General features: G+C 63.5%; 1 protein-coding gene across 1 annotated transcript; it reads left to right on the top strand.

Moving 5' to 3' along the window:
* The first annotated feature begins 1,038 nt into the window (after positions 1–1,038).
* Positions 1,039–13,497, top strand: GYS1 (glycogen synthase 1). Its single transcript, XM_075915849.1, is given in 17 exon segments — positions 1,039–1,207; positions 2,560–2,741; positions 3,627–3,818; positions 4,269–4,454; positions 5,421–5,565; positions 5,753–5,870; positions 6,250–6,370; positions 7,977–8,083; positions 8,856–8,915; positions 9,167–9,245; positions 9,400–9,513; positions 9,589–9,715; positions 10,110–10,205; positions 11,210–11,373; positions 11,781–11,861; positions 12,094–12,111; positions 12,113–13,497. Coding segments are annotated over 17 exon segments (2,205 nt in total). The 5' UTR covers positions 1,039–1,089; the 3' UTR covers positions 12,410–13,497.
* Positions 13,498–14,236: the final 739 nt, after the last annotated feature.

Below are 14,236 nucleotides of genomic sequence, written 5' to 3'. Positions count from 1 at the left end.
CCCATCTCCCTCCAACCCCCCCTGCATCCAGCCCCCATCTCATCCAGCCCCCCTGCATCCAGCCCCCCATCTCCCTCCAGACCCCATCTCCCTCCAACCCCCCCTGCATCCAGCCCCCATCTCATCCAGCCCCCCTGCATCCAGCCCCCCATCTCCCTCCAGCCCCCCTGCATCCAGCCCCCCATCTCCCTCCAGCCCCCCGGCATCCAGCCCCCATCTCATCCAGCCCCCCATCTCCCTCCAACCCCCCCTGCATCCAGCCCCCATCTCATCCAGCCCCCCCTGCATCCAGCCCCCCATCTCCCCCCCAGCCCCTCATCTCCCTCAACCCTCCTCCCCTGCATCCAGCCCCCATCTCCCCCCCAGCCCCTCATCTCCCTCGACCCTCCTCCCCTGCATCCAGCCCCCCATCTCCCTCCAGCCCCCCTCCCCTGCATCTAATTCCCCTAGGCCCTCCCCTGCATCCAATCCCTCATCTCCCTCCAGACTCCCCCTCCCCCTCCCCTGCATCCGGCCCCCATATCCCCCCAGCCCTCCCTCCCCTGCATCCAGCCCCCCATGTCCCCCCACCCCCCTTACCTGCATCCAGCCCCTCATGTACTCTCGAGTCCCCTCACTTGAATCCAGCCCCCCATGCACTCCCCAGTCCCCTTACCTGCACCGTGCCCCCATGTCCCTGCCAGCCCCTCCCCCCACCCCATGTCCTGCCCCATATCTTCCCCAGGCCCGGATGTTCCTCCCAGCCCCCTACATTGCATGTCTCCCAGTCCCTTCTTCTGCATCCAACTCCCCATGTCCCTCCCAGCCCCATTCTCCCTCCAATCCTCCATGGGCCGTCCAGCCCCCTTCCCCTTTTACCTCCCCTATTCCAGCCCCCTTATGGGCTCCTTACTGCCGTCTCCCAGCCCCCAACCAGCCACGGCTCTGCCCCCTCTTTCCTGTGGGTCTGGTAGGTGGGGGTGTCCCAGGCCTGGACTCCCCTCCTGTGAGCCTGTGCTGCAGAGTAGCAAGGCTGTGACCCCCTGTCTGTCCCCCCAGCCCAGCACCCGGACCTGGCTCCTGCAGCGCTGCCCCCCAGCCTCAGCCGCAATGCCCCTGGCTCGCAGCCTCTCCGTCACCTCCCTGACGGGGCTGGAGGACTGGGAGGATGAGATTGACCTGGAGAACGCCATCCTCTTCGAGGTGGCCTGGGAGGTGGCCAACAAGGGTGAGCTAGATGCCTGAATTCTCTCCGGGGTCAACATCAGCCCTGGCTCTGGCGGGCGGGGCTGGGAGCCAGGACTCCTGGGTTCTGCCCTGGCTCTGGGAAGGGAGTAAGGGCTAGTGGTTAGAGGCGGGCGGGGCTGGGAGCCAGGACTCCTGGGTTCTGCCCTGGCTCTGGGAAGGGAGTAAGGGCTAGTGGTTAGAGGCGGGAGGGGCTGGGAGCCAGGACTCCTGGGTTCTGCCCTGGCTCTGGGAAGGGAGTAAGGGCAAGTGGTTAGAGGCGGGAGGGGCTGGGAGCCAGGACTCCTGGGTTCTGCCCTGGCTCTGGGAAGGGAGTAAGGGCTAGTGGTTAGAGGCGGGCGGGGCTGGGAGCCAGGACTCCTGGGTTCTGCCCTAGCTCCAGTAGGGGGGGTGGGGCCCAGCGGCAGTCAGGCTGGGAGCCTGGGAGGTCGGGTTGTGAGCTGCTGGGGGCAGAGCGTAGTGACCTATGGGGTACGTGCCCTCTGGGGTGGAGGCAGGAGCATTAAGCCTGGGGGGACGAGCAGGGGGCAGGGCAACGGGGGTCTGACTCAGTGCCCCTGCTGTGGGCACGGGGCAGAGATGGGCCCGTCCCAGCTCGGCCCCCCTGCCGGCACCGGGGCCTTAGGGCCATCACTGCTAGTTGGGGGATGCCGGGCTGAAGGGATGGGGTAGGGATCAGTGGGAGGTGCTATGTCCTGACAGACTGCCCCCTTCCTAGCCCCCCTCCTTCAGTGGGGCACGAGGGGTGCTGGTCTGGGGGGGCGGACCAGGGGATCAACAGAAGGCAGTATATTGCTGGCCCCCGTGCAGCGCCAGGGGGCGGTATCTGTGGGGTGTCCTGTCCTAAACTCTTTTGGGCCTGCTCTACGGGGCCTCCCGGGCGAGGGGTCCCCGTATCCTCAGCCCCCACCCTACACAGAGGCCCAAGTCCTGACGTTGGGGGGCTGAGTGGAGCCGGTCTGAGCTGGGGGGGCATTGTGCAGTGGGGGGTAGGGGCAGGCTAGGAGCGAGGGGGAGCCGGGCTAGGGGTACAGACCGGGAAGGTTTGACAGTGGCGGGGGGGAGAGGGGTTGCCGGTTTTGGGACCTGGGGAGGCTGAAAGCCCTGCTGGGGTGTGGGGCAAGGGAGTCAGGGAGGGGCCCTGCAGCTGGGGGCCCCACGATGCACTGGGGCTGTGGTCTGCCTAGGCCGGTGCCTCGAGGGGGCGGGGTCTGTATCGAGGGGGTCCCCGCCCCCTGGGCAGTGGGGTGGAGGTCCGGCGAGGGGGGGGGCCAGGCAAAGAGGCGAGGGTCCATGGGGGTGCCAGAGGCTGTGTCTAACCCCTCCCCCCCGCAGTGGGGGGTATCTACACGGTGCTGCAGACCAAGGCCAAGATCACGGCGGACGAGTGGGGGGAGAATTACTTCCTGATGGGGCCCTACCTGGAGCAGAACGTGCGCACCCAGGTGGAGCTCATCGAGCCCCCCCACCCCGCCGTGCGGCGCACCATCGACTCCATGAACGCCAAGGGCTGCAAGGTGCGAGCTGCAGAGGGGGAGGGGGCACGGAGGGGGTCCCAGGATGCCAGCCCCTGCGAGGGGAGGGACGGGGCCCACGAGTGCGGGGCGCCAGCCCGTCCGTGCAAGGGGAGGCCTTGCACGCTTAGCGCACCAACCGGGGGAGGGGCCTCCTTGCCCTGAGGGGGAGGGGCCTAAAGTGACCCTGTTGCTCCTCCTGATCCAAGGGGAGCCCCCACCCACCTCTGCATCCGGGTCCCCCTCTTCTTGATCTGAATGATTCTTCCACCTGCCCTCCTGAGCCGGGGAGTGAACCCCGGTGCCCTGGCTCCCAGCCTCTTGCTCTAACCACTAGGCCCCGCTCCCGGAGCCCTGATCCCGCTGTGCACCCAGAAATCCTGTCCCCTATTAGAACAGTCCCCGGTGTTTTGGGGGCAGCTCGTTTCTCCCCCCCTCCCTCCCCAGCAGGCACCATGGGGATGCCAAGCCCCCTCCCCTTGGCCCGGTGCCCCGAGGGGGCTATCTTTAGCAGCCAGGCTCACGTTGCTCCCCAGCAAAGGTCACCCCCCCCCACGTGTTGTTTTTCTCTGGTGCTCAAAATATCTGCCCTGAAGTTCCCTCTAACCTGGCGGGGGGGGGGGGGGGGGCGCTGGGGCTGGGGCTGGGGCTGGGGCTGGAGCGGATGGGGGGAGGGCTACGTGAGGGGGCAGGAATGGGCTAACAGCATCCAGGCCCCAACGCTGTTCTTGGGGGGACTTCCCCAAGGGGACAGATGGGGTCCCAGCTGGGAGTGTGCGGGGCAGGGGCTTGGTGCATGTCCGGGGGCCCCTGGGGAAGCGGGTTTGGGGTCTTGTGGTCGGGGTCCCGGAGGGGGCTGGGAGCTCCGTCTCACCCCGGCCCCCCCAGGTGTACTTCGGGCGCTGGCTCATCGAGGGGGGCCCCTACGTGGTGCTGCTGGACGTGGGGGCCACAGCGTGGAGCCTGGACCGCTGGAAGACGGAGCTGTGGGACAGCTGCACCATCGGGGTGCCCTGGTACGACCGGGAGGCCAACGACGCCGTGCTCTTCGGCTTCCTCACCGCCTGGTTCCTGGGCGAGGTGCGTGGGGGGGGGGGGGGTTACCCTGAGTCCCCGACTGACCCAGTGCCCCTGAGCCCGGCCCAGCCCTGCCCTCGATGCTTGATGACCAGTCACAGAACCCAGGCGTCCTGGCTCCCAGCCCCCCGCTGTAGCCACTAGTCATCACTGCTCCCCCAGAGCTGGGGAGAAAGCCCAGGCATCCTAGCTCCAAGCCCCGCCCCCCCGCGTAACCACTAGCTCCCACTGCCCTCCCAGAGCCAGGGAGAAAACCCAGGCGTTGTGGCTCCCAGACGCTCCCCCCCTCTCCCCCCGCTCTAACCACTAGCCTCTACTGCCCTCCCAGAGCCAGGGAGAGTATCCAGGCGTCCTGGCTGCCCGCTCTAACCACTAGCCCCTACTCCCGTCCCAGAGCCAGGGAGAGAACCCCGGCGTCCGGACGGGCGCTCACTCGCTCTCTCCCACCCCCAGTTCGTGGCGCAGTGCGATGAGAAGCCGTTCGTCATCGGCCATTTCCACGAGTGGCTGTCCGGTGTCGGGCTCGTCCTCTGCCGCACCCGCAAGCTGCCCGTGGCCACCATCTTCACCACCCACGCCACCCTGCTGGGGCGCTACCTGTGCGCGGGCAGCGTCGACTTCTACAACAACCTGCACAACGTGAGTGAGGGCACGGCCCCTGCCAGAGCCGGGAGAGCCCTGGAAACTTGGCTCCCCAACCTCCTCCCGGCTCTAACCACTAGACCCCACTCCCTGCACACAGCCCGGGGAGAACCCAGGAGTCCTGGCCCCCCGGCCTCCTCCTGGCTCTAACCACTAGACCCCACTCCCTGCACAGAGCCGGGGGAGAACCCAGGAGTCCTGGCTCCCCGCCCTCCTCCTGGCTCTAACCACTAGACCCCACTCCCTGCACAGAGCCGGGGGAGAACCCAGGAGTCCTGGCTCCCCGCCCTCCTCCTGGCTCTAACCACTAGACCCCACTCCCTGCACAGAGCCGGGGGAGAACCCAGGAGTCCTGGCTCCCCGCCCTCCTCCTGGCTCTAACCACTAGACCCCACTCCCTGCACAGAGCCGGGGGAGAACCCAGGAGTCCTGGCCCCCTGGCCTCCTCCTGGCTCTAACCACTAGACCCCACTCCCTGCACAGAGCCGGGGGAGAACCCAGGAGTCCTGGCTCCCCGCCCTCCTCCTGGCTCTAACCACTAGACCCCACTCCCTGCACAGAGCCCGGGGAGAACCCAGGAGTCCTGGCTCCCCGCCCTCCTCCTGGCTCTAACCACTAGACCCCACTCCCTGCACAGAGCCCGGGGAGAACCCAGGAGTCCTGGCTCCCCGCCCTCCTCCTGGCTCTAACCACTAGACCCCACTCCCTGCACAGAGCCCGGGGAGAACCCAGGAGTCCTGGCTCCCCGCCCTCCTCCTGGCTCTAACCACTAGACTCCACTCCCTGCACAGAGCCCGGGGAGAACCCAGGAGTCCTGGCTCCCCGCCCTCCTCCTGGCTCTAACCACTAGACTCCACTCCCTGCGTAGAGCTGGGAGAGAACCCCGAAGTCCTACCTGCCTCCCCCCCTCCGCTCCAACCGCTAGGCGTTACCGCTCGCCTGTCTCTTGCCCTCCTGCCCCAGTTTAACGTGGACAAGGAGGCGGGGGACCGGCAGATTTACCACCGCTATTGCATGGAGCGTGCCGCCGTGCACTGCACCCACGTCTTCACCACTGTGTCCCAGATCACAGCCGTGGAAGCTGAGCACCTGCTCAAGAGAAAGCCCGGTGAGGAGGTGGGGGGGGGGGGGGGTGCAGGGGGACCCCTCGCCTGGCACCGAGATGCAGCCCCTCTGGGGTGGAGCACAGGCGCAGCGGCATAGAACGGTGGGGGCGGGAGGTCCCAGGCTCAGCTGTTTCCCACTAATGGCTGCTCCACCCTGGTCCCCCCCCTTTCCCTCCCCCCCTCCCCCAGACCTAGTGACCCCCAATGGCCTGAATGTCAAGAAATTCTCGGCCATGCACGAGTTCCAGAACCTCCACGCGCAGAGCAAGGCCCGGATCCAGGAGTTCGTCCGGGGACACTTCTATGGGTGAGTCCCCACGGCCCAGGGGAGAGAACCCAGGAGTCCCGGTGCCTAGCCCCTGCCCCCAGCCCTGGGCCCGGCTCCTTTCTGCTGGGTTGCCCGTCAGCGCCCCCTGCTGGCCGGCTGTGATATTGCAGACGCTGGCTCTTCCCTGCTCCTTGGGGGGCTGCGCTCAGACGTCCCCCTTCACCCCAGCACTAGGCCATTGGACTCCTCCTGGCTGGGGGTGCAGCTGGGTCTGGGGTGGGGTGCGGGGATCTGGGGACCCCTCGCCTGGCAATGGGCGCATGGGGGCTCCCTCTGGGCAGGCTGCAGGGGCTGGGAACTCGGGGGGACCCCGATTGCAGGCTGGGGAGCTGGGCATTCAGCGCTTTCTCTCCCCCAGGAATCTGGACTTCAACCTGGACAAGACCCTGTTCTTCTTCATCGCCGGTCGTTACGAGTTCTCCAACAAGGGAGCCGACATCTTCCTGGAGGCGCTGGCCCGGCTCAATTACCTGCTCCGGGTACTGGGGGCTCCCTGCCCGGTGGGGGTGGGGAGGCGTCTGTGCTGCAGGTGCCTTGTCCCCCGTCCCCCCGCGCCCTGGGGAGGGGCCCGGCGGGCTGGCACGCCCTTCCTGGGGAGGTGCCCTGGGCCTGGTTCTGTGCCCGTAGCCTGCGGCCGGCGCCAGGCTGGGAGTGCGTGGGGGGCTGGCCGGGTGGGGGTGCGGTGGGAGCCCCCTCGGGGCAGAGTGGTGGGTCGCTGGTACAGGAAGGGGACGGGGGCGTGAGCGGGGCACAGGCCTCGGACTCCTCGGCTTGGTGTCCCATTCGCAAGGGGTCCGACGCACCCCTGGCAGCAGAGGGCGGGGGCCTCTGAGGGTCCGTGTGGGAGATTCCTAGCTGGGCTGAGAGCAGTGGGGGCGGGGGGCTCTGGGGTGGGACTTGAGCTGTTCCACAATCCCCCCCCCCCCCCCAATCTCTGCTGTGGGCTGAGGAATGGCCCAAAAGGCCCCTCTACCCAGGGACTGCAAGACAGCTACCATAACGCCAATATTTAAAAAGGGCCAATATTTTAAAAGGGGTGAGCAGTGAGGTGACAAAGTTTGCGGATGATACTAAACTGTTCAAGATAATCAAGACCAAAGCAGACTGGGAAGAACTTCAAAGAGATCTCACCAAACTGAGTGGTTGGGCAACAAAATAGCAAATGAAATGTAATGTGGATAAGTGTAAAGTAACGCACATCGGGGAAAAATAACCCCAACTACACATACAATCCGATGGGGGCTAATTTAGCTACAACTAATCAGGAAAGAGATCTTGGCGTTATCGTGGCTAGTTCTCTGAAAACGTCCACGCAGTGTGCAGCGGCAGTCCAAAAGCAAATAGGATGCTAGGAATTATTAAAAAAGGGATAGAAAATAAGATGAAGAATATCTTCCTACCCCCATATAAAACTGTAGTATGTCCGCATCTTGAATACTGTGTACAGATGTGGTGGTCTCACCTCAAAAAAGATATTTTGGCCTTAGAAAAGGTTCAGAAAAGAGCAACTACAATGATCAGGGGTTTGGAACGGGTCCCATATGAGGAGACGCTAAAGCGACTGGGACTTTTCAGTTTAGAAAAGAGGAGACTGAGGGGGATAGGATAGAGGTCTATCAAATTGTGAGTGGTGTGGAGAGGGTGAATAAAGAAAAGTTATTTACTTGTTCCCATAATATAAGACCTAGAGGACACCAAATGAAATGAATGGGCAGCAGGTTTAAAACTAATAAAAGAAAGTTCTTCTTCACACAGCACATGGTCAACCTGTGGAACTCCTCGCCAGAGGAGGCTGTGAAGGCTAGGACTAGAACAGAGTTAAAAAAAGAGCTAGATCAATTCATGGAGGTTAGGTCCATAAAAGCCGGGGATAGAGAGGGTGTCCCTGGCCTCTGTTTGTCAGAGGCTGGAGAGGGATGGCAGGAGACAAATCGCTTGATCATTGTCTTTGGTCCACCCTCTCTGGGGCACCTGGTGCTGGCCACTGTTGGCAGACAGGATACTGGGCTAGATGGACCTTTGGTCTGACCTACTGTGGCCATTTTTCTGTTCCCCCATTCACACCCGTCCTCCGGCACCCCCCAGGTGAATGGCAGCCAAGTGACCATCGTGGCCTTCTTTATCATGCCGGCTCGGACCAACAACTTCAACGTGGAGACCCTCAAGGGGCAGGCCGTGCGCAAGCAGCTCTGGTGAGCCCGCCCCACCCCCGCTCTGACCACTAGGTGCCACTCCCCTCCCAGAGCCCAGGCGTTCTGGCTCCCAGCCCCCTGCTCTAACCACTAGACCCCCCCCGCCCCGTGGGTTCCAGGGGCCCGCCGAGAGAGTCATGTCAGGACAAATTGCTTAGAACCAGGGCTTACTCTAAGGCCCCAAGCCAGCCACAAAGAGGTGCTGTTTGCCACCCTGGCCAGCACAAAGACAAACACAACCTACCTAGGCCCTCGGCTTCTCCTGGGCCGCCCCCCAGCTCCCTCCTGCCACGGGCAAGGGGCTCCGGAAACCCATCTCGCCCACCCCGAGCAGGTCCTGCCCGCCCCAAAGTCCCAGCTCCGTTGGCGCTTCAGCTCTGCGGCCCCTCGGAGCAGGCGTCTCGGATTATTTGCCGTGGGGAGCAGGGCGCTTAGAGAAACGGCATCGCAGGCCCCAAGTGCCGGCTTCTCAATCTCCGAAGCCCGTCCCCGGGCAGGCTGGGTCCCCCGGCGCGCCGGGCTCAGCTGCCCCGAAGGCAAACGCAGGAGCCTCTGGGGCCCTTTTCGTCCCCTTGCTCCGGGGAGAGGACGTTCTGCCCGTGTGTGTTAAACATCCAATAAGGGCACCGCCCCCCCCCCTCCTAGAGCTGGGGACAGAACCCAGGCGTCCCGGATCCCAGCCCCTCTGCTCCAACCACTAGGCTCCCCTTCCCCCCCCCCCGAGACAGAGCCCAGGCGTCCGGGCTCCCAGCATCTCTCTCTCTCTCGGCAGGGACACAGCCAACGCTGTGAAGGAGAAGTTTGGGAAGAAGCTCTATGAGTCGCTGCTGATGTGAGTGGTGACCCCCCCCCCCCGCCGTCAGCAGCCTGGGGGATGGGGGATGGGGCTGCCAGTCTTTTGGCTTCACTGTGGTGGGTGGCCCTGGGGGGGAGCTGGGGGCAGAGGGATGCATGGAGACGCCCGAGGGGGGAGGGGGCTCTGGCCTTTGGGTGGGGGCTACAAGGACTGGGAGTTAGGGGGTGCCAGTGCTGGGCTCTGCCCCCCCCCCATTAATACTCCTCCCCCTCCCCCCCCCCTGCCAGCGGGAACCTGCCAGACATGAACAAGATGCTGGACAAGGAGGATTTTACCATGATGAAGAGAGCGATCTTTGCCACCCAGGTACTGGACGCCTGGGTCCTCCTGGCTCGGCTGGGGTGGGGTCTAATGGATGGAGGGGCCAGGAGCCAGGGGAGAGCGGTCTAGTGGTTAGAGCAGGGCGGTGGGGGCTGCGAGCCCGGCCCCCTGGCCTGACGGGCATCTGTCTGTGTCCCAGCGTCAGTCCTTCCCCCCGATCTGTACCCACAACATGCTGGACGACTCCACGGACGCCATCCTCAACACCATCCGGCGCATCGGCCTCTTCAACAGCAGCGCCGACCGCGTCAAGGTGAGCCGGGGGGGGTTCGCCCGGGGGGGGGGGGCTGCCCTGGCCAGAGGTAACCCTCCCCCCTCTGTGCCCCAGGTCATCTTCCACCCCGAGTTCCTGTCCTCCACCAGCCCCCTGCTGCCCCTGGACTATGAGGAGTTCGTCCGAGGCTGCCACCTGGGAGTTTTCCCCTCCTACTACGAGCCGTGGGGCTACACGCCAGGCAAGGGGCCGGGCGCCCGGGCCCACGCTGGGGGTGGGGGGAGCGGGCAGACAGGACCCGCTGCTGGCAAGGGAGAGGGCTGGTGGGTTACAGGATGGAGGGGGAAGGGCAAGAGTCAAAATGTCTGGGTTGGGTTTTCATCTGCACTGATTTGCCCCTGCCTCAAAGAGGCTGCATCCCGGGACTAGGCGGGGGGGGGGCGGGGAGGTCCCCAGATACCCAGCCCCCTGCCAGCGAGGGGGGGCCCCGGATACCCAGCCCCCATGCCCCAGCTGGTGGGTATCCATGAGCCATCGTGCTCTGTTGGTGGGGTTGTGGGTCAGACGGGGCGAGTGGTACCCAGCTGCCCCCCCCCCCCGCCCGCCTCTCTAACTCTCCCCTCCCTCCCCCCCAGCCGAGTGCACAGTGATGGGCATTCCCAGCATCTCCACCAACCTCTCCGGATTCGGCTGCTTCATGGAGGAGCACATCGCCGACCCGTCCGCCTACGGTGAGCCCCGGGCCCTGGCGCGCCGCACGGGCAGCCACTCCGCCTGTCCTCCCCTCCCCCCCGGGCAGCCCACCGTAATCTGCTCCTGCGTGGCCGGGGCAGGCGGGCCTTTGCCTCATCTCCCGGCCCCTGAACTCCCCCCACTCCGTGGCAGGTCCCTGTCAGCTACCTGGCACTAGGAATTCTGCCTGCAAATATGCACCCTGAATTGGATGGGCTCCCTTTTTCCCCAGTCCCATACTGAATGCTTGTGACGTAGTGGGGGGCTGTCTGCTCTGTAACCCGGGGTCCCCCTGCGCTGGGATGGGATTCCCACTGATTCACCCACATGTGTATTAACCCCCCCCCCCCCCACACACACACCCAGGCTCAGTCTCCCAGGGAGAGAGACAAAGGGAGGAAGGCAGAGACCAACACCTGGCTGAGGGGCAGGGCCTTGGGGGGAGGCAGTTGCTGCCTGGGAAGCAGGGAGAGCACAGGCTAAGCTGGAGCCATGAAGGAGAGAGACTGAGGAGGAGGCTGGGGTTGTAGGGGCCCAGTCACCCCCATCTCAAGGGGGCCTGAGGGATCCTAGCCCAATTCCTGTAAGGAGATTCCGTCTGTGCTGTGCTGTACCCTGAAGGTACAATAAACTCCCTCTGTTCTACTGGCTGGTGGAGTCTGTACGGGGCTGCAGGATCTGGGGAACCCCCAACTCGCCATCACAATGCGTCGATCTTTTTTGCATTGCTATCGACAGGTCTGCCATTTGCATCTGGTAATGGACCAAGTCCATTGCTAGGGCTGATTTTCTTCCTAAGAATGCTTTAAAAAAACTCACAGCAAACCCTCATTATCCTTCACTCTGCTGGCTTTAGACTTCGCTTCGTGTCCTTTCGCTTCCCTTATCAATTTTCTACAATCCCTCCTTTTTGAGAAGTGTCACCTTTCTGTTGCTCCCACTTGTTTTATAGTCTCTTTGGTTGTAGAGTTACCATTATTTCTCCTCCTCCTCTGCCCCACAGGGATCTACATCTTGGACCGGCGGTTCCGGGCGCTGGACGACTCCTGCACCCAGCTGACGTCCTTCCTGTACAGCTTCTGCCAGCAGAGCCGGCGGCAGCGCATCATCCAGCGCAACCGGACTGAGCGCCTCTCCGACCTGCTGGACTGGAAGTACCTGGGCCGGGTGAGCGGGGGGCGGGGCTAGGGGACGGGGGAGGGGGCACTGTAAAGGGGCATGGAAGTCGAGAACCCTGGGGGAGGATGGAGGCGGGGCCAGGTCAGTAGGGAAGAGAGGGGTACCGCAGCGACAGGGGGATGTGGGGCAGTGGGGGTCTGGACTCGGCGATGGGCCCCCCATGGTGAGGCAGGGCCAGTGACCCCGGGGGGCTGTCAGGGTGAGAGATCCCTGGCCGAGCCATATGGGGGAAGAGCTGGAGTAGGAGGGATCTCTCTGTGGGAACAGAGCCCCCGGGGGAGAATCGGCTGCTGTCGGGGGGTGGGGGGGGGCAGAAGGGAGCCGTGGGGTGGGTGGAAAGAGGTGGGGGAGGCCCAGCCCGGCTCCCCATAACCCGCCCTGTTTCCTCGCCACAGTATTACATGTACGCCCGCCACATGGCACTCTCCAAGGCCTTCCCCGACAACTTCACCTACGAGCCCCCGGAGCAGACGGCGGTGAGTGTGAGACCCCCCTGAAGGGCCCCCTTCCCCCCCAAGGCACCCCCGTGTACCCGCTCCCTCGGGGCCCCTGCCCCGCCCCAGAGGGCGTCTCCGTGCCAGGGACGTGCTCAGTCCCTGATTCTCCCATGTCCCCGTTTGCCCTGCCTCCCCCGAGGGGTCCCCAGCCCCAGGCTGTGCCTCGCGTGGCCACGTCTGGGCGCTACCGGGCGTCTGTCTCTCCTTGCAGGCGCAGGGATTCCGCTACCCCCCGCCCGGCCTCCGTGCCGCCCTCCCCCTCCATCTCCCGCCACTCCAGCCCCCACCACAGCGAGACGGAGGACGACGACGAGCGGTACGACGAAGAGGAGGAGGCGGAGAAGGACCGGCAGAACATCAAGCCCCCGGCCACCATGGGCTCCATCCCGGAGTGGCGCAAACCCAAGAAAGGCTCCAGCGAGGCCAGCACCTCGTCCAATGCGTCCAATGCCTCCACCCCCACCCTGCCCTCCAGCCCCAGCGACCTCAGCAGCCCCACCAGCTCCATCATCGAGGAGAGGAACTAGTGGGATTCTAGACTGGTCTAGAAAGAGGGGGTAAAACCAAGGGGTTCTAGGTGGGTCTAGCACTGGGGCACCCCTCCCAGGCACAACGGTTACAAACACCCCCTCCACTCCCCTGCTTCCGGCGCTTCCCCTAGAACCCATCTCGCCCTTTGCAGGGTTCTAGATCATTGGTTCTAGGTCATCCAAAACAAGAGGCAACCCTCATGTGAAAAGGACCTAAGTATCCCCCTCCCACCTTCCATCACCCGCTTCTGGCTCTCCCTCGGGAGCCCCCAAATGATGGGGTGTTTGTGTTCTAGATCAGTGGGGGAGCTTTCTAGAGTTTGCTCTCCGAGTACACTCTGGTCTTCTCCTCCAAACTATCTAGAATGACCTCCGGGTTGCCTGCAGCATTCTGGATCCTTCTAGTCTTTGCAGCTGCCACCCTTTGGGTGGGGCCTCTAGCAGGGTGGGTGCTAGGAGCGTGCTCAGCTGTTGTTTAGAAAGAAGGCCGCTCAGGAACAGGACCTGACTCCCACGTCGTGGGGTTGGTCTGGATCCTGCAAGAAGGCCTCTCCCTCAGGCAGGCAGGGCAGCCTGGGGCTTTCGCGTTGGGAGATCTGGATTGTTTCAGACTGTGTGTGAAAATGGGGGCCCTGTGGGGCCTACAGGGAACGGTCGAAAGAAGATGTGCAAATTCTGCGGGACTTTGCGGATCTTCTTCCAATCGCACGTTCGAAAGCAGAGCTTTCCAAAGTGAAAGTAATTAAGAAGCGGCTTTTTCAGCGACCCCCTCCCCTCGTTGTTGAAAAGCGGCGTCAACCTCCTTTTTTGAGGAAGGGGGAGGTTAGCTGGAAAAAACGTGTCTTAATGACTTTCACTTTGACCGTTCCGCGCAGTCTAGATCAGCCCGTGATGTCTAGAGGGGGGGGGTCCATCAGCAATGTAGGGTACCCTGGCATGGTTCTTGGGTGACAGATGAGGCTCTGGAGTAGCGTTTGATTGGATTGTCCCAGAGCAATGTGCTGAAATAGGAGGGTTCTGGAGCTGTTTAAGAGGGACAGTCCAGAATTGGGACCTCCAGGGGAGTGCTGTGAAGTCTAGACTGTTCTGGATTCCTCTAAAACTCAGTGCAATACAGGGATGTGTGTTGGAGCCATATGTACAGGTTGACGTTGTGTCCTAGATCAGTCCAGAAGGGTCATGAGATGTCAGGTGGTGGTGTGTGCTCTGGAAAAGGTGTCTCGAATGGCATCTCCGGGAACAGAGAGTGCCAGTGGGTGCTGCGAACGAACGGAGGGGGGCTGGTTCCTGAGCTCCAGAAGGCAGGTCAAGGCTGGCAAGCCCAGGCCTTCTAGATGCATGGTGCAGCACGACTGAGAGCAGCATGGCTGCGAAAGGGGGTTTCTGGATCATATTGGAGCTCGCTCCCGAGCCGGGTGTGTAGGGTGGAACGAGGCCTATGGGGCTGCAGTTCTAGATCATTCTCGGAGGGTCAGTGTGGCTGCTAGTGCCCCCTGCCTGGAACACGGGTCTAGAGCACACGCTCTAGGTTATTTTGAGTCACTTGCCATTTTTGAGCTGACAGCGTTAGCTCATTCTCAAGGCTCAGGGTTGAGTCGGAGTTCTAGATCATCCCCACTGCTCTAGAACCCGGCTGGCTCCGGGATGGAGTCTGGGCAGCAGGAAGGCTTCTGGATGCAGCGTGGGGGTTGCAGTCTGGTTCCCTGCCCTCTAGTGCCAGACCAGCTGACAACCCAGCCCGGCTGCATGAGCTCTTGTCTAGAACCCACCCGGTGCCCCACAGCTGGCCCTGCTGCAGCCTCCTCCCCCCCACCCCCAGGCTGC

Source organism: Pelodiscus sinensis, unplaced genomic scaffold (genome assembly GCF_049634645.1).
Source record: "Pelodiscus sinensis isolate JC-2024 unplaced genomic scaffold, ASM4963464v1 ctg154, whole genome shotgun sequence".
Taxonomy (NCBI): domain Eukaryota; kingdom Metazoa; phylum Chordata; order Testudines; family Trionychidae; genus Pelodiscus; species Pelodiscus sinensis.
Note: the sequence above shows the minus strand (reverse complement) of the source record. Positions and strands in the feature narration are given on the sequence as shown.